General features: G+C 50.8%; 1 protein-coding gene across 2 annotated transcripts; it reads left to right on the top strand.

Moving 5' to 3' along the window:
* The first annotated feature begins 12 nt into the window (after nucleotides 1-12).
* CCM2 (CCM2 scaffold protein) lies at nucleotides 13-25,585 on the top strand. Of its 2 annotated transcripts, XM_085226929.1 has the most exons (11): nucleotides 13-270; nucleotides 13,763-13,974; nucleotides 15,831-16,004; nucleotides 16,644-16,727; nucleotides 17,255-17,438; nucleotides 18,500-18,636; nucleotides 19,313-19,448; nucleotides 20,082-20,139; nucleotides 20,753-20,891; nucleotides 21,423-21,561; nucleotides 22,990-25,585. In XM_085226929.1, the coding sequence occupies exons 2-11, from the start codon at nucleotides 13,963-13,965 to the stop codon at nucleotides 23,268-23,270; spliced, it is 1,344 nt and encodes a 447-aa protein (XP_085083055.1). In that variant the 5' UTR covers nucleotides 13-270; nucleotides 13,763-13,962; the 3' UTR covers nucleotides 23,271-25,585. The 2 variants fall into 2 exon arrangements, with proteins under 2 accessions (XP_085083055.1, XP_010710616.1); XM_010712314.3 differs by lacking the exon at nucleotides 13,763-13,974.
* The last annotated feature ends 84 nt before the right edge of the window (nucleotides 25,586-25,669 follow it).

Here is a 25,669-nt window from a genome sequence, read left to right as displayed (position 1 = left end):
GAGGAGGACTGACGTCAGTCCTCCGAGTGCCGCGCGCGGCACGCCGGGAAGCCGCCGCCCAAGATGGCGGCAGGATTGAAAAGTGGTCGGCGGAGCTGAGGCGGCCCGGGATCCGACCGCCTCCCGGTGCCGCTCTGCCGCTTTCCGGCCCCGCGCAGCCTCACCCCGCCGCCCCAGGGCCGCTGCGGGGATGCCCCGGAGGGGGCCGGGGCCGCCGTTGCAGCCGCCGCTCCCGGAGCCATGGAGGAGGAGGGCAAGAAAGGCAAAAAGGTGAGAGCGGGGCTGGGGGTGCGGCCTGCACAGGCGGCTGGGCCGCTCCTTTGAGCCTTTCGTGTCGTCGTTGTGAGGTGGAATCGCTGCTCCACCTTATCGATTTACGTCTGTGTTTCTTTCCCTGCTGCCCAGAGCCGTTTTATGGTGTTATTTACGTAGGGGGAACAAAGCCTGAGCCTCTGTGTGAAGAATGAATCTTTCCTGCGGTTCTGGTGACATAAGTGTGGGGGAATGCACTATTTTTGGTGCTGTCTCAGTTGGGGATGCTGCAGTAAGTGGGGCCTCGGGAGGTGGCAGCAGAGCTTCCAGATGGAGGCTGTGGGATGCTGCAGGAGTTGGGGCCTGTCATGGTTTTCCCTTTAATTACACAGAGTGCTTAATATGGGGTTAAATCAGAAGGGTTCTGTTCAGTGCTCTGTGCAGGGAAGGAAACGTGGCTCCTGGTCCTCCCTGGAGGGCTTTGTAAAGGCTGTGCTGCCTATGAGCTGTGTGCAGTGTGATGGGATCAGTGGTGTGGGTGGTACTCAGTACTCTATGTTTCCTTGCTCAGAAATCCCTTTCTGCTCTAAGAACTTTCACTCTCAAGGGTGCAAATGATTGCAGAGCAATTTCAGCTCTAATGTAGGAACGAGCTGTAAGGATGGTGCTTGGCTGGAATATCTTGTGAGGAGCGATCCCTTCTGAAGTAGCTCTCATCTCCACTGCCTGCCAGGCTTCTGTTATTTTGCAAAAAACAAATCAGCTTTAAATTCTACAGTGCAAAACTGTGTTCTCTGAGCATGTGTGTCTGCTACTGTGAGTGGGGGGAGAGCTCTGCTGTACTGTCTGCTGTCATCTGGAGCTGGGGAGAGCTGAAGGAGGAATTACAGTGTAGGTATAGCCTGAGCAAAGGGGAGGACAGCTTCTGGGAAGACAGAGTTCTTGGATCTGGTGGGAGGGAGCTCTTCCTATCTGCCTCACTACAGGGAGTGAGGAGGCAGCTGGCTCCTGTGGAGAAGTGACTTCTCCAGGGCCAGCAGAGCAGACTGCTCCCATTGGGTCTGGTGATCTTTACAGGTGGAAGTCGTAGAACTGTAAGGGTTGGAAGGGAGCTTTGGAATCCATCCAGTTCAAATCCTGCAGTCTTTTCAACCTCATGCTATACAAAGCGTTTGAGTAGAATTTGCTGTGGTTTGGTTTGTGCCCCACTGAGAAGGGGCTGGATTCTTCTCTGTCACCACTGGTGTACAGGCTGGTATAATCCCATTGAGCCTTCTCTTCTTGTGGCTGACCTTCTTCCCTTCTCCCAGTCTCCCCTCTTGTGCCAGCTGCCCCACTCTCTTTGTCACTTCCACAACCCAGTCCCTGTCCCAGCACATCCCATCCTCACACCGGTGACACCAAACTGGACGTGGTGCTGGCATCACAGTGCCATCAGTGATCCTAATGCTCAAGGAGTGTGCTGAGACACTGTGAAAGCAGCTCAGTGCCAAAGCATGTCTCTGGTTAACAGATGTGTGCAGAGGTCTGGCACGTTGCAGATTTGGTCCCCAGATTCAAGCATCTGTGGCTTCATTTCAGCGCTGTGGAACTTCTGAAGTCAGGGCATGGCTGCAGTCTTCTCAGCACTGATTTTCCATCTCTATGAAGTTAAATGACCCTCAAGCATATCCCTGCAGCTTTTTTGAGCTTGAATTGCTGTCGAAGATAGCTAATTTGGGTGTGTGCATTCACTTGCCTTTGTGGTTCCCAGCATTGGGAGCTTTAGGGAAAGCTCTTCCTTATGCTTTACATACAACATGGATCTTCCCAGGATGCAGGTGGCTGGCCCTCAGCCAGTGACCTTCTGGGTTGAAGCACAGCAACTGAGTTTCTTTAGCCCTATTAATAAGTAGAATTAGGACAGTTTTGGTCAGGATTAGGAAGAAAATCCCACTCTGGGGAGGAGCAGGCTTACGCAGATGAGGTCTTGGCTGAAATTGGAACTCTATAAATCTTACAAATACCCGTGTATCAGATGTTAGTGTAATATTTCTGACTTCACTGCTCGAGTAAACCTCAGGTCTTTGGTGTCTGCTTGCTTCCCCTGTTTCTGAGATGAGTTGATCTGTACAGGGCTGCTTTGTCAGTTGCCAGATCTGCTTGTAGAGCTGATCCATGGAGCTAAATTCTTTGTGCCTTTCAATACTGGTTTGTATTCAGGATGTTGGCAATTCCTTCTCATGCAGATCATTGGAAAATGTCTGCCAAAAGTAAGGGGGCTGGTTCTTGTTAACATTGGATGCTGCAGTATGAGTTCCCTGCCCTAATATAAAAAAAATACAAAGGGACTGGGATGGAGGCTCCATCTCTTCAGAGTTTCTGGTACAAGACAGGGTTCTGCTGGGTAAGGAGCTACAGGATGGTTGCTTGCTGTCTTGAGCATGCAGTGTTTGTGCTGGAAGCACTGCTTTCAGAAGGCAGCATTCCTGTCTGGGAATCTGTGGCTGTGGGGTGGCTGTTCCATGACTTCACTGTGAGATTATGCAGGCCACTTCAGTGATACTAGATCATTATTTTTTTTTTTAGCTCCATTTGGATATTTTCACACTAATGGAAGCACACAACTACTTGGGCTCTGTGTGGTTTTGAGCATGGAGGGCTTACCCTGGGTGTGCATTTCCAGCTGCAGCAAACCATATGGAGAGCATTCCTGCAGGCTAGCTCTGTCACCAATTACTCTTTTTCCTGTTCCAAGACCACTGCAGCAGCCACCATCTGATCCCCAGCTCTTCCAAGGGCATTGTGCAGTTTGCTGGATGGGCTGGGATGCTTTGTGAGAGCTCAGGCTTCAGCTGCTTAATGTGTCTCCTCCTCGGGTGCTTTGTGTCTCACGGCTGTGCTGTGGATCACTGCAGCATGCAGGAGGTTGCACTGAGGGTGTGAGTAGTATGTACCTTCTTTCTCATCTCTGCACATGCACAATCTAGGAAATATTGAATAACTATGGAGGACAAGCTGCTCTGTTCCTGGTGTGTCCCTTTTAGAGGTGCTTGATGCCCTACTTGTGAGGGTCATGCCTGGTCCCATGGCAGGCTTAAAGCACATGCTCTGTCTTCTCACCTTTTCTTGCTGACAGTTAAATCTTGTAGGTGAGAACAACCAAAGGAGCCTGGTGTGGCTCTGTGGGAGCTGCTTGTCTTCACTGCTGTCCTGCTAAACTTATCTGTGGCTGCAAACATTGGTGCTGCCTACGTCAGCTGAAGCTTGGGAAAACCCCAAGTGCAAATCAGCATTTCCTTAATCTTGCTCAGAATCTCTGCCTTCATTCAGAAGCTCAATGGTGAGTAAATCTGTTCTTGGCTGCTTTTGATCTCAGCCTGTTTGCTAGAATGGAATGGGAGCCTCTTTTTGTGGAAGACAATCAGGATCTTTGATAATACAAGGAGCAGAGGCTGAGAGAAGATGGGGGGTGTCTTGACTTGAGGCTTGGAGTGGGGAAATGTGGGGTGAAGGCAGGGATAAGTAGCTAGAGAGAGTGGAAAGCTGAGGAATTGTAGGGTGTGAGAGTGGGGCTGGTTTGCTGTGTGCAGCAGGTGGCCTTCCAGCACTGCTCAGGTACCTCACATGAAATGCAGATCCCTGAAATAGGGCTGCCAGAATCTCAAGATCCACAGCTTGTCTAAACCAAAGGATTTTTGGTGCTCCTCCAGCCCCAGCTGCTTACTTGGCTGCAGGGAGAGTATTGGTCTGAGCTAGGCACCTGTGGTAGCCCTTGCCCTCAGCATCTTCCCAGTAATGTCATCCCCAAAAGATGGCATCAGGGTGGTGATACCAAGAAACCTGGTGTCTTCCTGGATGGAAATAAGCAGGAGGAAGCACTCAGTGTTCATGTGTGTTGCTTCTGCCCTATTCCAGCACTGCTGCAGGCAGAGCTGCCTTGTCCTTGTCCTCATTTCTACCAGTATGTGTGGTGTGCTTAGTAAATGCTGCCTCATCTGTGTCCTTCTTCCAGAGAATAAGGGCAGAACAGGCCTGTGCGTGGCCTCCTGGGTTCTGTACCAGCACAGAGATGGACTTTCAGATTCTGGCCAGCTCTGGCTCTGCAGGAGCTCTCTCCCTTTCCTCTGGTGCTGGTTGGGTATGAAGAGCAGCTGTGGCTGTGGGCAGGCACAACAACTTGGATGTTGATGATGGGGCAGACCAGCTTCTCCAGGACAGGTGACAGCCTTGGGGTGTCACGTACAGATAGTGGGGATGAGGTGATCTGTGGAAATAGGAGCAAGACATCACATCCCAGCTCTGGCAGGGTGCATCCTGCTGTTGTGAGTGTGAGCAGCAGGATGGTGAATGGTTGGGAAGCAGACCCTGCCTCAAGGAGGGTGTCACTGGGCACCAGTGCTGCTTTGCTGTGAGATGTGGGGAAGGGCACACCCTGCAGCAGTGCTTCATGCAATGCACATTTTCTCTGGGCTTGCACTGCCTTCTTTGGAGTAGTTTTCACTGTTGTGGCTTTTGCTCTGTGCAAAATAACCACCGTGTAATTTGGTAAATTCTTGCTTTGTTGTTTGGTGAAGGCTGGCAGACAAAGTCAGAGCATACAGAGCTCACAAATAGTTGGGGCAATTATACCGACTTCTGAAAATGCAACTTGCACTCAGCTAAACTTTCCATTATGCAAGCACTGTATTCTGGTTTCCAGTCCCAGGAAAAAAGCATGAGGCATCCCTCACCTCATTCCTCTTTCCATTATAGAGCAATATGGAACACTCTGGTTCTCATCCTGTCTCCTGTGTGTTTGCGTAACATTCATAAAGCGGGTCACTGTTTTGTCCCTCTGAAACATCTGGCTCTGTGCTGGTGAAGCCACATGAAGTGTTGTGGTACAAGATGGTTCCTGATGAGACTGGAGGACTCCATGGACTTCAACAGCTGCTGCATCTGCAGGGATATGATGAGGAAGCCCCCAGGTTTGCTTGGGACCCCTGGAATCACAACTACAACATGAAGTGCAAAACCCTGGAGTTGAGCACTGGCTCAGAGCTGTGCTTTGGGGTGTGGAGATGTATCTCTTTGCAGTTGCTTAACAGGTATTGCTGTAGTGTGCAGCAATTGCTGTCTGTACCAGCGTATGTATTCCCTACCCACTGCCACAAAGGAACCTGCAGCTCAGCCCACACAACACGATAAAAATACAGCAGGAAATACTTGGTCCTTGGAAGGCAGACTGCCTGGAGAGCTGCCACAGTGGCAAGCCCTCCAGAATCAGGTTTCAGCAGGTCTTTGCTAGAAGCAAAAGTCTGCTTGTTGCTTTCATGCACAGCTGAGAACTGTTCTGGTGCTGCCAGTTGCTCTTGCTGGGTGGGTTATCCTGGTCTCTGGTGAACAGGTAGCTGTGGTGGTTGTATGATGCGTGAAGTTGTACTGTAACTGAAGTTATGGTTGGAATGAGATGCTCTTCTGAAGAAGTGTCTCAAGAGCTTACTGTGACCAAGGTGCTGCTGAGATCTGTGGGTGTAAATCAGAATGGGAGCCATCTTCTGTATGCCTCGCAAAGGTGAGCAGGATAAAGCACTTGGAAATGATCTACACATCCACATCAGGTTGTAAACCTCCTTTTAGGTTTTAAATGACTTTGTTCCACTTCCATTCTTACGACAAAGCCTCATAACACAGATCCTGGTCTCCCGTGTCCCAGGACTTTCATTATGTGATTATTGGATGTATATTCCTCATGCTCAGAGTTGGCTGGGACCACCAGTGGGAAGCCCCAGGATGCAGATGTCTGTGAGCAGCCTGGCACTGACAGAGAGGTGATGACAGCCTGAGAGCATCTTGGGCACAGAACAGGAAAAGTCTGGGTCTGGCGAAGCTTTGGAGCTGCTAAATGGTGTCTGCCAGTAATAGGATCAAGACCAGAAGTCTCAGGTGAGGGAGAGGAGTTCTTGAGATGAACTCATGGCACAGAAACCTTGTAGCTGCCCTACTGAGAAAAGGAAGGAGAACTGGATGCTGCGCTTTGCTCGATAAGCAGCTCACTTCTGCAAGGTGCTCACTGAGGGAGGACAGTGTTGAGTTGCTCTCCTTCTTAGAATCAGAGAATCAGCAAGGCTGGAAAAGACCTCCAAGATCATCCAGTCCAACAATCTGCCTATCACCAATAGTTCCCACTCAGTACCACATCTAAGTGTTTCCAGAGTTGGTGATTCCACCACCTCCTTAGGCAGCCCATTGCAGTGCTTCTCCACTCTTCTGGAGAAAAGGAGTATTTCCTAATGTCCAACCTGAACCTCCCCTTGTGCAACTTGGGGCCATTCCCTCTTGTCCTGTTGCTAGTTATATGGGAGAAAGGGCCAACACCCACCTCACTACAGTCTTTCTTTAGGTAGTTGTAGAGAGCACTGAGGTCTCCCTTGAGTCTCCTCCAGACTGAACCCCAGCTCCTTCAGCCACTCCTCATCACACTTGTGCTCCAGACCTCTCAGCAGCTCTGTCACCAGTTTCTGAACACACTCCAGGGCCTCAATGCCTTTCTTGTAGCAAGGGGCCCAAAACTGAACAGGATAGGAGAACAAATTCAGCATGTCAGCACTAACCCTGTGTTCAAGGTTAGGGCAGGTAATGCAGAATGTGGGGATGAAATGTAGGTTGAATTATGTTGCAACCTTACTGTGAGTGGATGGAAGAGAATTTGTGTGGTTTCTTTGATGTAACCCTTATTTCTGGTGGCTGAGCTGAACAAAACAGGAGGACTATGGATATGACCCATAGCAGTGCACTGAACTCCAGGCCTTGGCAGGTGGGTCAGACTGCATTCAGTGCAGAGAGCTTGTGGAAATAGCCTGAAATAAGTGAGCTTTGGCAGCAAGCACAGGGAAGCAAATGGATTTATGGAAACCAATGGAACTGCCAAGATAATGGCAGTAACCAGAGTACACAGAGCACAAAGGTCAGAGCCCAGCTGACCCATTTGCAAACTATATGTAATGAGAGATCCTATTTTCCCTCTGCAATTGAATTCCTCTGGGCAGAAATATCTGTGGTAAAAGGGTTCTTAAATTGCTGCTTTATCCACCCCTTGGCAGAACTTGGAGTAAATAAATATTCCTGGTTGGCTTGTAGCGATGTCAGAAATCAGGCTGAGCTGTGGCTAAAGCAGCCTTTAGGCCTTGGCCAGCTCAGACACGTGCTTCATTTTGCCTGGGGTTGCAAAGCCTGCCTCCAAACAGTTGTTATAATTTCAGTATTGCTTTCAGTGCCTTCTAGAGAGGGCTGAGCAATCCTGGGTCCATCCTGAGGCTCCTGGTGTGCTCGCTCTGCTTCCTAACCTGGGTCAGTGTGGAGTCATGCTGAAAGCAAGAAGCTCCAGGTACTTGTGCCAGCTGCATTTCTCTGTGCTTATTGAGTGGCTGAGGCTAGGTGAGAATACAGGTAAGAGCTAGGAAGCCTGGACCTTCAGAAGAGCTCTGTGCATGTGTAAGTTGATTTGATAAAACTGTGTTGTATTTACCTACCAGAAGCACACACACAAAGTTCATTTCGTGCTACAAAGGGCAAGCAGGAGGCAAAGTGAACTTCAGGGTTTCCCTGCCTTTGTTTTGTCATTTCTTACTGGGTCAGTGAAATACTTCTGTAATGAGAAGAGGAAATAGCCACCTTTCCTGCTTTAATTTCTCCTGAGTGTCATACACTGTAGACCCTCTTAGAAGGGCAGCTTGAATGAGAGACAGGGAATGTGGAAAACATCTGCAGCATGGCTGAGCTCACGTGAGGAGCTGCAGCAGTGGGATGCAGCCATCATGCCCACCAAGCAACAAGCTGGAGAGCTGTGTTTCTGTGGAGCTGCTGTCCCCCCACCTTCCTCAGGGAGCAGAGGAGCAACAGCTCTGGGTGGCAAGAGGTAGGTGATTAAATCCATCCCTGTTCACACCCACACATGGCACTGAGCCCTTTCTCCCAGGTGCTGCTTTCAGGGATGCAGGGGCCCTGCTGTTAGGGCAGATGTTGGGCTTTGTTTTTTAAAGCACGCTTCCTGCGACCTCTCCTTGGGAGTGTTTTCCAGCTCTGATTACTCATGTTGCTCTTGGGTGGGAACGCTCAGGACTCCACATCCTTTTCTTGCAGGAATCAACAGCTGAGGCCTCACTGGCTCTGCAGCAGCATTATTAACATCAACAGAATACATGTGTAGGGCACAGATCACTTTGTGCAGAAAAAAGTCTTTATTACCCCTGCTTCTTAGTGTACAGGTAGCCAGCATGAAGATACTGGGTGATCTGGGTGGTGCCCATGATATCAGGGCAGCGTGGTGGCTCATCTCATATCACCTAAAAATTGACAGTGTGCAAAAAGTGGTTAATCTCATAAGGCAGCAGCTTGAAGTGTTGGCGGGCTCTGCCTCCCTGAGTATTCAGCACAGCAGAAGGATCTGCTATGTATTAGCTGGAGGAGGAAGAACTTGAACCATGAGACGTGGATTTGCCAAGCCCTCTTGCAAGATGTTGGAGCCCCAGAATGTCACGACATGACTGTGGAGTGGCTGTGGTGCCTGCCTGCAGCTGAGGGCTTCTTGATGCTTACTGCTGAGAGGGATGCAGCCTGTCTGAATGGTCTAACACAGACAAGCCTGGCTGTGTGGGTTTGAATGTCCTGCAAGCAGCTTCTGGGAGGCTTTAAATAAAGCTAGAGCTGCACTTGAAGCTGGAGCAGGTCTGCCCTCTGCTCCCAGGATGTCACTGTGGGAGATGTTCCTTGCAGGAACTGCATAGAACCAGTGTTCAGTGACAGTAGTGGCAGTGGCTCAGCTTATGAAGAACAGCTGGCTAAGGTCTGTGTGCTCAGGGGGAGATGGCTTTTGGGAGAAGGTGGTTTTTGGGTGTCCTAAATAACTCAGTGATGACTTCCTAAGTAGTGATGCAAAATCAAATTGTAGAACACATTCCCCCAAGTCTTTTGGTGGGGCTGAAGGGACAGCTATCTGACTAGTGATCTGGAGAGCTTTTTCTCAAATGAGCTGGCCAAAATAATGACCCTTGGGTGGCTGCTGGAAGAATGCAGGCATTAATTCCTGGCCTTTTATTGTGCTGTTCATCAGGAGCATCAGGCTTCCCATGAGAAGCTCAGGAGTTGCCACACATCCAACTGCAGATCTGGCATTGCTCCATGCATGTGTGGCCAGCCAGGTAATGGATGTCCCAGTGCAGAGGCTGTCAGAGGGCTCCTCTTTTAGGACTCCTGGAGGAGCTGGCATCACTGCTGTGTGCTTTAAGGGAAAGGAGAAGGTGATCCTTAGTGCCCCCAGCACTGCAGTCTGAGCACGTAGAGGAAAAGAAATGCTCAGAGCTGCAAACATGTTTTAATGCGTGGGGTTTGGTGACTATCCCAAAATACTGGAGCCCCAGAGAATGTGCTAAAACAAGCCAGAGCTTATTTCTTGCTGCCAGAAGGTTCCTCAGACCTTCACCTGTTAGCCCACATAAAAACCTGTCAGCCAGCACACATCTGCATTGGTTCATACAACCATTACATTTGAAGGGACTTTGAAAGGCCATCTAGTCCAACCCCCCTGCGGTGAACAGGGACACCTACAACTAGCTCAAGGTGCTCAGAGCAACCTGAGGTTCAGAGGTTCCCTTTAAGACCTGCACTGTTGCAGGTCTGGGTGTTTCACCTTTCCTTGCTTTGCATGCAGTGGACAGAGCAATTTTCTGCAAGGTATCATCAAGGATGTTCTTGTGGCTGCAGCCTTTCCTTCCCAACTCCTGTATCTCTGGACTTGGGGTGTTTGGTGTTCCCAAATGCTTTCTGCTCTGTGTTCAGGCTGAGCAATCCTCTGGTTGCCCTGAGGAAGAGCTGTGTGTTCCTGGTATTGCATGCAGCCATGCAGTTTGTGACTCTTTCTTCCATGGTGGCTCTGCTGTCAGATGAGATTCATTGGAAGAGAGACATGTTTATGCCCACCTGTGTCTAGCCATGGTTGGATTTGATGACTTTTGAAATCCTTTTTCAACCTAAACAGCTGCATGGTTCCTGAGGAGGGCATGCAGGAACTGAGGTTACCTACTGCTAAAACAAAGTCCTGTGTTAATGTCCAGCTCAAACCTGGGGAGGTGGAAGGAGACTGGGAGAGGTGAACCCTCCTCCTCCTTTTGCTTCTCACTTGTGTGTTACTCTTCCTTGGGAGATGGGACAAAGATACAACATCATCAGGATCTGCCCTGGAGCCAGCCAAGCTGCTGAAATAGAAAGCACAGTAATAGAAAATACAGTTCTATGAGGAAATTAGTGGGCTTGCTTGTGGCCAGGCAGCTTCAGCACTTCCTAGTTCTTAGAAGTCTGCTTTTCCTGGTCTCAAGCACTCCAGCGGTTTCTCAGGAACCCTTTTGATCTCTGAGTATTAGCAGAACCCCATGGAATCTGTGGAACTATAATATAGTAGCTCTAAGAGCATGCTCCAAGCACATATTCCTGAATGGCTGCATACAAACCAGTCTCACTGCATTTTTTTCCCCCCCCCTCACGATTGTTGCTGAAGGATATAGATGAAAGGTTCACAACTCATGGAGACCCAGCAGGCCATGTGCTGGAGGTGCTAGTGATGGGGAAGGCTGTTTCCCCACCCTGATCCCTCCAGCATCAATGCGTTCCAGATTCACTGCATGCAAAGGTAAGCTGTGTGGACAAGGGATGAAGAGCCCGTACCTCTGCCCAGTCCCATCTCAACTTGGGAAGTGGGCAAGGAGGCAGCTACAGATAAACCCAAGTCCAGGAGCTGATATTTCACAAGATCAGAGCTATGAGCTGCTCTTGCTGCACTGTGGGACAGCAGGAGCTGAAAGCTGGCTTAGGAAGCACTGCTGCTTTTCAGAGAAGCAAATTCACTCAGAGGCTGTAATGATGCCTTTGGAATGTTGGGCACAACATTCTTGCTTGCTTGGAGGGTCAGAGCTGCACTGAGGGAAGCCTGTGTGTTCCTGCAGTGACCCAACAGCATGGATGAGCCTCGCTCATGGATGCACTCTGGGAGGTGAAAGCAGTGGGAGGAGGAGGCCTGGAGGAATCTTTGGGAGGAGGAACAAGGCTCTGCTAAAAATAGCCAGGGAAAATTCCTTTCCTCCTGCCTTAAAGGAAAGCCCTGTCTATGAGGCTGGAGGCCTGGCTGGCAAGGCAGTCCCAAACATGAAAACACAGCGCTGTGCCTTGTTCTGTGAGTGGTTTTTGTATGACTGATGTCTTAGGCTCAAGCTTTTTCACTGTTTATTTTTTCTTTAGGCTGACTTGGGCACTAGCTCTCTGTTTTCAAGGGAACCGTGTTTCTGCATTACTTAAATTTAATCATGCTGTTGTTTGAAGGAGCACCTTTGAAACTGAATACAGTGTTTCTGGCTGAGCTAGGAATCTTAATTTTTTTTTTTCCCCTAACTTGCTGTGCTGGTGATGCTGCAGCTGGTCCAGTCTCTATCACAGGCCTCCCAGCCCCAAGGAAATGACAGCAGATTCCCTGGAGCCCAGCAGAAATGACTGAACAGGGCAATGAGATCCCCTCCAGAGGCTTTAGGTGGGATTTATGGCGACCAGGAGGGGCTGGGTGACTAATGGAACTGGGAAGCAGCCTCATCAGCCTACAGTGAGTTCTATTCCTTATGCTGGAGAAGCTGCTTGAAACAGAGATGCAGGATTTTATTGTGCCAAGCTGGGTATTGATCTTGCTGCTGCACTGTTTCAAGCCAGGTACATAAGAAGCACAGAGAGAAAGGCACTTACACCAGGTGCATTTAATGGGTGGTTTTTGCTCTCAGTCCCGCACAGCTTTGAGTGACTTCTTGTCACTCCATCCATACTGCTGTAGTTCTTCCCAACCACAGAGTGCCCAAGAGCCCTTTTGGGCTTGGTTTGGTTTCCATGCTCTGCTGTTGCCTTATCACATTTTCGGCCTGACCAAAGTGATCCCTGACACCATTGCTGGGTCTGGGACTCGTTTCTGACCTGCTCAGATCTGCTGCCCAGCCTGGTGTGCTGTCAGATCCCCTAATCCCCATGCAGATGTGCTGTGGGAGAATTAGCTGTACCGGTCTGCATTGGAGATAATCCACTCAAGTGGATTAAGAAGCTGTTTCTGCTGCTAATAGGAGGGATGCTTTTTCTCCTTTGTGTTCAGCTCAAAAAGCTGAACGTACTTAAAGGGGCTGTTCAGAGCATCAGTGAGGTTTTGGATGGAAACAAAGAGCCAGGCTGGGGCCTGGGTGAAAGCAGCCTCCATCTCTGTACTGGTGACCAGCAAGCCCTCTGCTACAACCACCTTCATCCCCAGTGCCCTGACCCTGGGCACAACTGAGCAGAGTCTGGCTCTGTCCACCTCAGTCCCTGCAGGGGTTTATGGCCATGGTTGGGATCCCCCTGAATCTCCATTTCTTCAGGCACTGGGCAGGAACTGGAGCTCACCCTGCCCAGCAGAAAGCGTCCCTGTGCTGTGCCAGTGCCCTGCACAAGGATCCAGAGGCTGTGGAGTCTCCCTGTTGGAGATCTTCAGTCCCAGCTGGATGCGAGGCTGGGCACCCTGTTCTGCATGGCCCTGCTGAAGCAGAGGGGGATCAGAGTGACCTCCAGCTCCAGCCACGCCACACTTCAGCACTGTGCAGCATCAGGTATCATAACTTCAAGGGGATGCAGCTGTGCTTATCAAGAAGCTCTGAGTTGTTCAGTGCCCACCAGTGAGCTCTTCCTGATTCTATCTCCTTAATTTACCTCTTGAGTCCCACCACCATAAACATGCCTATGGGACGCCAAATAAAGTATAGGAACCTGAGGAGGAGGTCTGGGAGCATCCCTGGACCCCCCTCCCCCCCCCCCCCCCCCCCTAAGACCCTGTGGGACTCAGCTACAGCACTGGGATAGCAATTTGGGGCAAAAGAGGCAAGCAAGCTGACTTTGATTGCATTGATTTTAAGGAATGTATCCGCACCCAACCTCCTTCCTACCTCTGCTCTGTGTGACTCTCTCTGGGGAAATCACTCAGTGTGGCACTTTAATTGATTCTCTCTCTGCAAAATTAGTGACTTGTTTTTGTTACTCCTCTGGGCCCGGCTTGAAGCCAGGCTCACTCCACACTCCTCTCCTTTCCAACGTGCTCTCTGGGAGCTGCTTGTAACCTCATTTTCAAGGAGCCAGCAGCCGCCTTCTTGCAAATGTAAGGGCTGGAAATGCACATCCTGATAAAGCAATGCAGCTTTCGGGCTCACAGGTGGAGACAAAACTCAGAAGATGAAGTTGTGTGAAAATAGGCAAAGCTTGGGAATATCACCCTCGTATCACCCTCCTGCCACACAAACCCCTTTGGTTCCATGAGTGTGGGAGTGTGGGAACCCACCCACAGAGTGTCTGAGCATCGGCCCCCATAAGCAGCTCAGTTTTGCCCTGCAAACCAGTTGAGCCCTCACAGACATACAGATGCCTCCCCTTCACCACTTCTCCTTTTTTTCCTCCTGTTTTAAAACTTGCTATCACCAATGACAGCATGTTTTGGCTGTTGCAGCGTGTGACAGAAGGAAGCTGTGGTTATCGCGCTTCCGGGACACGAGCGGCCAGGCGAATGAGCACACATAGGTTTGCCGGTGCTTTGGCACAGAGCACGGGGCTTGGGGTCCCTGGAACCAGTGGGGCATCCCATCTCAGCAAGGACAAGCTTTTGGGAACCAGCAGCCCCTGCGCATCTCCTCCGGAGCCGGGCGCTCCATGGAGAGTGAGGTAGGTGTTGGGTAAATGGCTCCGAGACGCCGTGGTCGTTCCATGTTGTGCCACACTCCATCACGCCTCCGGTCTTGGGCAGCGACATCTGGGCTGTTTCCTACTTTGAGGAGGTGTTGGATCTCCTGTAGGGCTTGGGAGCTTCCCCGTGCAGGGTTCTGTGATTGGGTGGTGGGAATTTCTTTGGGTTGGATCCGTGGGTTGGGTGGTACAGTCCCAGTTCTGGTGGCAGGTTTTGCCGTCACTCCGGTTTCTAAAAGTTATTGTTGTAATGAGATCCTTACAGGATGGCAGCTGAGCTCAGGGTTGGATGCCCTCATACTGAGCTCTTTTAGCGTGGTGTGGGGTTTCTTTCCATGCTACTGAGGGCTGAGGAAACCCATTGCTGCCCATTGGGCTCCAGTAGCCAAGCCCCATTTCTCCCCATCGTGTGGGAGCTTCTTGTTTGGGGATTTCTTCTGCCCAGAGCAGTTACCTTTGTCCCATCCCTTTGGCAGGAGCCAGCTGGGTTTTGTGGCACAGGAAGATAACATTCCTTGCTCAGAGCCCTCTGTAACCATGCTGCTGTGTTATCTGCAGGCACGGCTGCAGCATCAGGCAATCCACAGTACCATCAAGCTGTCTGCAGTCCCATTTGCCCTACTAACTCCTCTATTTTTGTCTCTCTGGCACGCCCTGCTCAAAGGGAAGTGTTGCAGGGCTGGGCTGTCCCTGACATCCTTGCGGTGCCTGGTGCAGCCTGGTAAATACTCCTCAACTAGGAGCTTTCCTCTGCTCCTAGCATAATGGCTTCAAGTTATTTAGGCCTCACTTTGATCTCACTTGTTCCTGTAGAGCTCTTGTGCTTGTCTAAACTTAGAAAAACAGCTCAATGAGACCAAGCTGTGGGTTTCGACAAAGTCTCTGCAGCAGTTCTTCATGGTGCTTTGCTCTTTCATCTCTATTGCTCTCTAAAGTTGCCAAAGTTTGCAGTTTTTGTTAAGGTCTCTTTATGATTGATGAACTCACTTCTAAAGCATCTTCCTTTGCAGACCATAGATCCATCTCCCATGCCCTAGCTCAGCCCTGCTGCCTCTCAGGTTTCTAGGATTTCCCAGCTCAGAGCATTTCCCAAAGTGGTGGTGGTGATGCTCCCTCTATGGGAAGCCATGCAGCATGCTGGGTGAGCAGCAGCTCTGAAATCCAGCTCTTGGCTGCAAATCGGCTCCAGCTCTTCCAAAAGGACTTCTGAATGGTTTGGGACCATAGAGGCTTGTGTCTGTGGGTCTGTCTTCATGCTCCTGGGTGTTCCCCTGCCCCTGCAACACGTTCAGCCTGAATCTGGAGGATCTTGCAGGATCTGGAGGGGCTCAGGTGTGGACAGGGTGAGCTCCTGAGACCCAAGCATTGCTTACAGAATCTGCCAGCACCTCTGGCTTTGCTCTTATTCCAGATCTGAACCGACTCCAGCATCTCATTTATGGTACCTCTTCACACAAAGACCTCGTAAGCATTGCCCAAGGAACCCTTGATGGGAAGATGGATGGAAAGCAAGCATCACCCAATCCCAGTCCCATGAGTTGTTTCCTTGTGTACTGTTGCTGACCACCAGAAGACAATGCAATTCGTAGCTCTAAAACCTGACCCAGTCCGACTCTGGGCTGGTTTGGGTTCATACATCAGTGTGAGCAGAAATGCACTGGTCATTCTGTTTCTGGGCACTGCAGAGCTGCTCTCTGCTGTCCCTTTCCAACACCAGTGCCATGCAGTGCCAGAAGGGTTTGGGAGCCCATGGCACAGCCCAGCTGCTCGTTTGCTGTAATTTAATGCACGAACACTTCACCCTAACAGCCCGCTGTCTCCTTTTCTTCCCGCAGCCTGGAATCGTGTCCCCTTTCAAGCGAGTCTTCCTGAAGGGTGAAAAAGGACGAGATAAAAAGGCCCAGGAGAAGGTTACAGAGAGACGACCTCTCCATACCGTTGTGGTGTCGCTGCCTGACCGTGTTGAGCCAGACATCCTGCTGAATGACTACATCGAGAAGGAAGTGAAGGTACTCTCTACCTGCCTCTACCCCGAGCTCCCCTCTTGCAGACCCCATGGCTGGCTGCATTTCCCCCAGCACGGCTCTTTCACTTTCTTTATCCCCTTGTGTTGCTGTAGCTTCTTCTGCCTTTGAGGAGGTGCAGAACCTCAGCGCGCTGCCACGTTGCTTTCCTCTGCACTTTCAGAGGGTTTTGGGGTGGGTTCTCACTGCTGAAATGCAGAAATTGCCTTTTTTCCTTCCTGGCTTCCGGGCTGATCACATCTTTTTTTTGTAGCTCCTGTGAAATATTTGGTGTTGCAGTCCACAGAGAAGATGCTCCCTCTGATCTCAGGGGTCAAACCCAAAGGAAGCAAATGCTTGCTGCTAACTGCAGGGGCTGAAGGGAGAGAGACATCATCTGTGTGTGAGCTCCCTGCAGCTACAGGAAGGAGTAGATCCACATAGCTATTAAACATTAAGATTACTTAAAAACACAAGAGATCTTGCAAATGTATGGGTGCTATCTAGCAGCTTATATGGGGGCTGCACGTCAGGCATTTGGCAATGCCCTTTGCATTGAGTCAGAGTCTTCTTTCCTAGGGTTCTGGGGGCTCATTTGGTGTGTGTATGAGATATGATGACATTTTGTTCTTTTTTCTTTTGCAGTATTTAGGCCAACTCACATCTGTCCCAGGGTACCTGAATCCTTCCAGCCGCACTGAAATACTGCATCTGATAGATAATGCGAAGGTAAGCGCTCAGCCCTGCAGAAGGCTGCTAACGACCTGCTCTAGTTCCTGTCTTTATCAGCTCAAACAAACGTGTGCAGTGTGATTATAAGGCCTGTGGGGCTTCTCTGGGGGTGAGTCCCAGTCTGACTGGGGCTCTCTTTCCCTAGGTTACAAGTGTGGGAAGCCTTGGACAAAAAATAGCAGCCACACAACACTGGAGCTGGGAAAGGAAGCGTGGGATTCAGAGGGAATTGTGGGGTGACTGAGGAAAGAAGGGGCATCTCTCTCCTCCAGGTTGTAGGAAGGTTTGGGGATCTGGAATAGCTTTGTGTGAAGACAGCTTTGTTTGGGATTATGGACTTTGCAGCCACCCCTTTGCCTTCAAGAGTTGGCAGAAGGCTATCGGATTTTACTGTTAGCAGGAAGGCCCAGCAAACAAGTCCTACAGATAGATGAGGGGAAAGGTGAAGGACCTCCATCCAGATATGGGACAGTTCACCAAAAGGAAAACAATTCAGTTTTTTGATGGAAATGCATTTGTTGCAGAGAGCACATCAGCTTCCGGGGCAGCTGACCCAAGAGCATGATGCTGTGATCAGTCTGTCTGCCTACAACATCAAGCTGGTGTGGAGGGATGGAGAAGATCTCATCCTCAGGGTCCCCATCCATGACATTGCATCCGTGTCCTACATTCGAGATGACTCTGCTCATTTGGTTGTGCTGAAAACAGGTAGACTGGGGCTGACACGATCACCCAGATGTTGGTTGTAGAGTTGTGGGAATAAGAAAAGAAGCCCTGCTCTCATTGACTGTGAGTCTGAGCAGTAGTTCTGAGAGCCAAAAGGGCAAGAGAACAGTACTTCTTGTGGGTCTTGTAATCATGGAATCACAGAATGTCCTGAGTTGAAAGGGACCTGCAAGGATCACTAAAGCCAACTCTTGACTCCACACAGTGCCACCCGAAACCCAAACCCTGTGTCTGAGAGTGGCATCCAAATGTTTCTTCAGCTCTGGCAGCTTGGGGCTGCTATCAGTCCCCTGGAGACCCTGTTCCATGCCCACCACTCTTTGGTGCAGAATATTTTCCTGACGTCCAGTCTGCACTGAGAAGGGCCTGGGAATCTGTCCCCAGCAGTTCTGTCTCTATTAAACCTGCATGGTTTGGAGCTGAAGTGTTTGGGGAAGGCTGAGCTACTTAAAAGATGTAATGACAGAGACTTACTGGATTACAAACCCTGTGACAGCAAAGGACAGTCTAGAGAATGAACGAATAACTGACTTACAAGGCTGTAATTCTGCTGTTGGATTCCTGAGGCTGACTGAGCCACGGAAAATAAGCCAGCGATTCATGGAGTTGTCAGGAACCTGCTTTAAATTACAGGTTCTTCATTCAAATGCTTTGAACACATGCATCTCTCTATCTCAGGTGGATCTCCTATGAGCTTGCTCCTCTGGAGTGTTTTCTGCTGACTGTGGGATCCTGTGCTCCCCTGTTCTGTAGGATTTGCTGTCCCTACAGGGTTAGAGACCAGACTGGTGTGCAGAACCTCTCTAAAGCTTTTCTGTAGTTTGTGTTCTCACTGCATAGAAACCTCTGTGCCCAGCGCCAGCCCACAGAGGGGTAATACCACATCATCATGTCAGCCTGATAAGGCTACTCCTCTGCTGGGCAGGTACAAAAGCAGCTCTGTGCACACTGGTCGTGAGCTGCTCAGAAGACAGCCTGGCTTGCAAGGACTGATTGTTTGCTTACTGCCTTGGCCTTTCTGTGATGATTTCTGTGTTTCTCAGCTCAGGACCCTGGGATCTCTCCAAGCCAGAGCCTCAGTGCTGAGAGCTCCAAAGCTCTCACCTCGGGCTCGCTGTCAGAGAGTGGTGTGGTACCCGTGGAAGCTTGCTGCTTGGTGGTGCTGGCTACGGAGAACAAAGTAAGGCTCAAACCACTCAGTTCACATTGTTCCATGGTGTGGTTGTTTCCAGAGTCACTCTGGAATTGCACTGGGAATGGGATTGCAGACATAGATGCTATCAGAAGATGCTTTTCCTTTGTTTGTGGTGCCTGCTGCCCGAAGCTTTCTCTGGCAGCAGGAAATCTATGAACACAATTGAATCTATCCCACAATAGGATGTGCTAGCTGGGGCATTTTTGTGATGCTGACCTGGAAATTTGTTTTATCCAGCACCCAAACCCAGAGATTTTGATCCGGCCTGTGTGCTTCTCCAAGCAGAAACCTTTTGCCTTGAGGCTGGGGTTTTGCACTCCTTTTCAGCTGCATTTTCTGTACTGTTCCCCAGGGCAACTGCACCTATTTGGGATGTAGGTCATGTAGCCACAGTCCCAGGCAGCAGGAGAATTGGGCAGGGCATTAGCACAAAGTGTGGATGTTATCTAACAGCTGTGAGCTGATTGTTCAGGTGATGGAGCTTCTGATCATCTATTGCCTCAGACTGGTTGGTGGAATAGAGCTGGAGTTCTTGCCTGGCATCATGGAAGGGTGATGAGAAGTCATATGTGTAGCACCAAGGCAAACCTCTTGAGACATTGTAGGGGCTAAGAGAAGAGCCACTGCATTATCTCACCACTGCATCTTGCTCCCTTCTCAGGTGACTGCAGAGGAGCTGTGCTCACTTCTCAGCCAAGTCTTCCAGATTGTTTACACTGAGTCCACAATAGACTTCTTAGATAGAGCAATATTTGATGGTGCATCCACGCCAACACGGCACATGTCCCTGCACAGTGGTAAGTCCCTGCCCTCTCTGCTTGCTCTGCCCCCTCTGCAAGTCATTCCCATCCTCACCAATGTCTGTTTCCTCTCTTCAAATTGCCAGCCAGCCTGGCACTTCCTCTCCTACAGGGTCACCTCTGTGTTGAGAATTAAACTGTGGATGCACCTGGAGGTGTTCAAGGCCAGGGTGGATGGGGCCCAGGGCAGCCTGGTCTAGTATTAAATGGGGAGGTTGGTGGCCGTGCCTGTGGCAGGGGGGTTGGAGATTCGTGATCCTTGAGGTCCCTTCCAACCCTGGCCATTCTGTGATTCTGTAATAAGTCCCTTTCTTTTAATTGCTTAGGGGATAGAGTGGCACGAGGGCTGTCTCCTGCCTGGAGATATCTCCAGGCTATATGAAGCCAGAAGGCATCAGCCTTGGTGTGTCCTTTTCATGTTGGGTGGAGGTAGTTAATAAAGCTGTGCCTTGTGCTACTGCAGTTCTGCATCTCTGCTGGGTCTGCCTGTAACCAGCCTGGCACAGCACTGTTCCCCTCCAACGCCATCTGTGTGTCCCTGTCACAAATCAGCGTGTAGGGCAGTGGCTGGGAAAAGCACTAAGCTTTTGCCTCACTAGCACCACCACATCATGAATGTCTCTCTTGCAGATGACTCTTCTACAAAAGTGGATGTTAAAGAATCATACGAAACAGAAGCAAGCACTGTGTAAGTGGAAAGTGAACATGGTGAAACGTGATAGCTCAGCACTGGGGACAGTGCCTCATTTATGCAGCCCTGCTGTCTGTCAGGTTTAAGCCCAAAAGCAGGAAGTGCTGCAGTTGGAAAGTTTCTGATCCCCCTGGCTGGAACATTTGATAGCATTTTTGCTGTCTCTGTGCAGGACTGTGGTCCTGCCTCCTCAGCATCCTTGGCTGTATTCTTCTGTTACTGCAGTTTTCTGGGGAAGGTCGTGTGTGCAAAGCAGAGCTGTTTTGTCTGCTTTGCCATGTTTCTTCCTCCTGAATCAGTGACCACTGAAAATGGTAGCAGCGTTTGTGGGCTGAAAACCTGACACACAAACCAGTTGTTCCGTGTTGAGTATCTGAGAATTTCAAATTGAACACTATGGAATAAGGCGTTTGGGGACCTCTTTCCCCGTTGGTCTGAAATGAGAAAGCAATTGGAGGAGATCTCTTCCCCTGCAGGGTTATCTATTCAGCAGATCAGAGAGACAACCCCTCTGTGCTGTGCATGACCACTCCCCCAGGTTCTCCCATGCTGTGCTCAACAGGAGGTGCCTAAAGAGCTCTGGATAGCTCACAAGCCATTTGTGTTTCAGTTCCTTTGCAGAAACCTTGGATGCAGGTGACAACTCTCCCTCTTCCTTCTTGACACAACAGTCTCCACACATCAAAACCATCAGCGAAAGCGAGCTGAGCACTACAGCCACAGAGCTGCTCCAGGACTACATGATGACGGTAGGGTGCCCTCAAGGCAGCGTCTGCCCATGGGGAAGGGTGGGAGGGTTTTCTTCCCTTTGGATGCCCTTGGCATCGTCTGAGCTCCTCCCTGTTGGCTCCAGCATTGTCTGGGCCCTGCAGGTAATGTGATTTTTTTCCATGCTGGTGTAGAAACGCATCATCCTTTCGGAAAACTCAGGCCTGGAGACCAGTGCAGGCTCTCACCTTTCTCATGTTAAAGCACCTGCACTCGATTGTCCCCTCTCACTGTGGCGGAACACAGTGTTCCCATGTCCATCATTTCATGAGCTGCACTTTTGCAGTGTGCTCACAGCTTTTCTTAGTTAAAAAGCTGGACAGCTGACAACTCAGAGCAGTTTGCACCATCCCATCCTGCTGGGTTCACCACCGCAGCTCAGTGGCTCTCATCAGAATAGAAGCAAACCCCATTCCCAGGCTTCCCACGATTTCTTCTCCCTCCCATCTCATCAGAGCTGAAAGAGTGCTCCAAAAAAATCAGCACCATTTGTGGCGTTCTTATGTCCTCAGCTACGAACAAAGCTCTCTTCCCAAGAGATCCAGCAGTTTGCAATGCTCCTGCACGAATATCGCAACGGAGCCTCGATACACGAGTTCTGCATCAACTTGAAGCAGCTCTATGGGGACAGTAGGAAGTTCCTGCTCTTGGGTGAGTATCTTCCCTTTGTGTCTGGCTTTGTTTGTGCCCGCTGCTAGTTATCTTCTGGTTTCCAGATAAGCTCCTTGACTCCTGAAACACCTTGGTTTGGTGGCTTAGTGGTAGCACTCAACGTTCCTGTGTCCCTGGAGCAGATGCTGGGTGCCGGCCAAGTTCAACACAGTACAGTTTGGGTGTTCAGCCTGTTGAGGGTGCCTCGAAGACCTGCACTCTCACAGCGTGACCTTACAGTCGTGGAGGGAAAGTGTGTATCGAGCACAGTGCCAGCAGGCACATGCTGACACCATTATGTGGGAAGCAGGCAGGACCATTTCCTTTCCCTTCACTATAGGGAGACCAACTGCCTCAGAGGCTCTCAGAGTCCCTCAACTCAAGCTCCTCGCTTTGATTTTAGCTCTAATAATCTGAAATAGTGTTAATAGCAGGGAGCAAAGGAACCTTGGGGCTGAGCTCAGAGCCCTGCCCCAGCTCTCACTCGGATGCCTGGTGCTACTGCGTGCAGTGCCTTGTTTTTTTTGCTCTCATTTAGATGGAGAGCTGCTGAAAGCAGCCAGAGTGACTCAACAGCACAGGGAGGGGGGGCAGCATGGCCTCCACTCCCTTTGTCCTGGGCACTCAGAAGTGTAGTCAGGCATCTGCACCAGCACAAAAGCATTTTCTTTCATCCCTGTGCACGCAGCCTGCTTGCTTTTCATGTCACCGTTACCAAAGCCAAGCACAACACGAGCCCTGTGCTGGGAGGCTGATTTTATATTGACCACACTGCTGAAAAGCAGCTTGGACTTGGCTTTCCTTTAAAGAATCATAGAATGGCTTAAGTTGGATGGGATCTTAAAAATCACAGATCTCTAACTCCCTCCTGCAGCCCCCGCCAGAGGTCTTGCAAGTGTGCAATTTCCTTGGTGGTGGGGATCACTATGGCCCTAAAGGTGGGGTTGGGAGAGGGGAGAGTCAGCAGCACACCCAGAAGCTGCCTGAGACAGAGCTGCAGTGCAGCCACTCATTCCATAACCCCATGCTGTGACCCCAGCTTGTGATGCCGGCCCACAGCAGGGCGCAGAGATGGGGACAGATGGCCCCCAAGTGCTCTGCATGCACTCTGTCAGGGGCCTTAATCTCATGCTGATGCTGTTACACTAACGAGATGAGCAAAGCCCAGCAATATGGCTCGGTGATGAAGTCACAAACAATCCTTTGGAGCTGGGAAATCCCACTTCAGCTCCAGGAATTGTCCTTGGCCCATACACATCTGCCTTTCTGGGGCTGTCAACATGACACACAGCCACGAGGTGGGAGCACCAGCAACTCCAAGAGCACTGCCCAGAGCCTGAACCCCAAAACGAGCTCCTCCAGCAAACCCTACCCCTGTGAAACGCTGCAGCTCATGTTTTCCTCCTTGTGTTTTCTTCCCTGGGAAAGGCCTACGGCCCTTTATTCCTGAGAAAGACAGCCAACACTTTGAGAACTTCCTGGAAACCATCGGAGTGAAGGACGGCCGCGGCATCATCACGGACAGCTTTGGGAGGTACAGGCGGACGCTGAGCACCACCTCCAACTCCACCACCAACGGCAACGGCGCGGCTGGCAGCTCGGACGACCAGTCTGTACCCTCAGAGGAGGACGAGTGGGACCGCATGATCTCACACATCAGCAACGACATCGAGGCGCTGGGCTGCAGCATGGACCGCGACTCCTCCTGAGAGCCAGCAGGCTTTGGCAGCACCTGCCCAACAGACCCTCGTTTCCAAAGAGGTTTTCAGGGTGGAGAAGGATGTAGTTACTCTCCCATCTGCATCAACAGCTGTCTGTGCCCTCTTACTGTGAAGGTGTGCTTTGCCACAGGCACGCTGCAAAGGAGGAGCCGGGTAGGAGCCCATCCTCCAGCCTTCCCTGGTTCCGTCACCGCGCAGGGAGCGATGCTGGGAGAGCCCTGTGTGGAGACAGGTTGCCTACAGCCCTCTCCCTCCCTGGTTTACAGTTTTGCACATGGTATCCTTCTTGTAACTGCTCTCCTCCTCCCCTCTTTTGAATGAAGTTTACCACAATGTGAATTATTTAAGCCTAGCCTTGCGGTTGGCACAGCATTTCGCATCCAGACCTGCAGGTGCTCTGCTTCCCCCCCTCCCCTCCGTCCTCCTGCAGCATGCTCCCAGCTGGGCTCCCAAATTTTGGGCTTTTGCTTCTGTCCTGCAGGGAACCTGGATTACAAACCCCATCTGACCGCTCCTTGCCTTTGCTCCAGCAGTGGCAGGAAGGAGGCAGCACCTGCCCCATGTTCACAGTGGTGGGAGGTAGCACAAAGCCTCTGCTGGCTCCTGAGGTCCCAAAGGACGTTATCACACGCCCATGGAGTGAGAGCTGCTCCTGGACAAACACAGTGGGGTCTCCAGCACACGGTGTACATATTGTAAATATTTTACATGCGGTTATAAATACACACTTATTTTTTTAATCTGTATCCCTTGCCCAGGAAGCAATCCTGCTTGAAGGGAGGTGCTGGCAGAACCCACGGGCACCCAGCTGCTTGCTGGATGCACAGGAGCTGGGGTAGTGAGGTAGGAGCAACCCAGTCAGTGCAAAAACACAAGCAGCAGGAAGAAAGCACAGGCTTGGGCAAGCTGTGCTGAGCAGGGAGCCCACACAAGGGGAAGCACAGGCTGCAGCCCCTTTAGAAAAGGCCTGTCCCTGTTTTGTTTCATACTCAGGAGTGCTGCTGTGCTCAGCACTGTACCCCCTTAAGCCCTGCCCTTGCCCAAAGCAGCTCCTGTACCCCCCCGTGAAGGTGCTGGGATGGAAGAAGGACCAAATGCAGCGAGGAGTAGGGGAGGCTCTGGTGTATATAGCACAAGGATGCAGAGGTATCCCCATGCCCTTGCTTGGAGCTGGCTGGCCTCTGCAGGACCCAAGCCCAGACACTTGCTCAGCACTTTGCAGGGGAATTCAGCCCCTCCAGCACATTCCTCTGTGCTTTGTCCTGCTGCACTGCTTCCACTGCAGTAACACATCCCAGAGCTCCCACTGCCCTTTAATGTTGCTTATCCTTTGCAGCCCCATACAGAAGCTTGCCACCATCATCCCAGTGCCCAGGCTGCTCCCTCATTAACCAAATGCAGTTCTCTGCCATCCCACCGTGGATCCACCACTTTGGTGCCATCCTGCCACGCTCCCTTTGCGGCTGGGACAGAGCCCACCAGAGCTAAGCCTTCATCCCTGCGTCCTCCCCCCTCTCTCAGCTCTGCCCCTTGGGGTACCTCTTACCCTGCTCCTGCAGGCACAGCGGTCCAGGATTGCAGCCCCAATGACCCCACAGCTCAGTGCTTCATCTTTAAAAGGTGCACACTTGTGTCCTGCTATGGGGCACTTCCTTTTAAGGCAGCTCCGCACTGCAACTCATGGCCATAAAACTCTTCCCTTTGCCATTGAGGCTGCTCTGTCAACAGATGGACCACAAGCAGGAGAGCAAGGAAAGCTGCAGCCCCTGCACCAGCAGGGTTCGAAAAAGTAAAACAACAACGACGAAAAGAAACCAAAACTCACAAGTCAGGAGTACAGGCATTGAGCTCCCACTGAGCATGGGAGCATTGCTCCAGAGCCCTGGCTATGCTGAGTCCTCAGTGCCTTCTTACACACATGCAGATTTATAAAGAAAAACCACAAATGACACAAACTGACGCTTGAGTCACTGACAGCTTAAGGAAATCTGGAAAAACCCTATTTTTGAAAAGATTGTATACAGAGATGCATTTAGCAGAAGCTGTAGCAGCTCATGGTATTTTTTTATACTTCATTCACCGGGAAATGTGATTTAGTTCTGGAGAGAACTGTTTGTCAGAACTCTGTTGAGGTGACCGAGTGCTTCCCCCACAAAACCCCACTGCTGCTCCCCACCACGACAAGCCCCCGTGCTGCCCAAGACCCCGAGCACCACAGGGGAGCCGGGGACGCCCCGGGGGTGTTTTGTATGTATGCTTTCTGTATGGAGTATTTGTTACAGGTAAATATAACTCTGCACCTGGCTGTGGTCTGTCTCCTTGTTAAAACCCTCACCTGCCTCTCCACCGTGCCCCAAAGTATGTCATATAATTTAACATGAGGCATG

The sequence above is a fragment of the Meleagris gallopavo genome, chromosome 6 (assembly GCF_905368555.1).
Source record: "Meleagris gallopavo chromosome 6, MGAL_WU_HG_1.1, whole genome shotgun sequence".
Lineage (NCBI taxonomy): Eukaryota > Metazoa > Chordata > Aves > Galliformes > Phasianidae > Meleagris > Meleagris gallopavo.
The sequence above is the reverse complement of the archived record's forward strand: the minus strand, read 5'-3'. Positions and strand labels throughout refer to the sequence as shown.

Coding starts and splice junctions, on each gene's coding strand:
- CCM2 (XM_010712314.3), top strand. CDS start 241: ATGGAGGAGGAGGGCAAGAAAGGCAAAAAG. Junction 16,728..17,254: donor ATCTGATAGATAATGCGAAG/GTAAGCGCTCAG, acceptor CATTTGTTGCAG/AGAGCACATCAGCTTCCGGG. Junction 19,449..20,081: donor GCACATGTCCCTGCACAGTG/GTAAGTCCCTGC, acceptor TCTCTCTTGCAG/ATGACTCTTCTACAAAAGTG.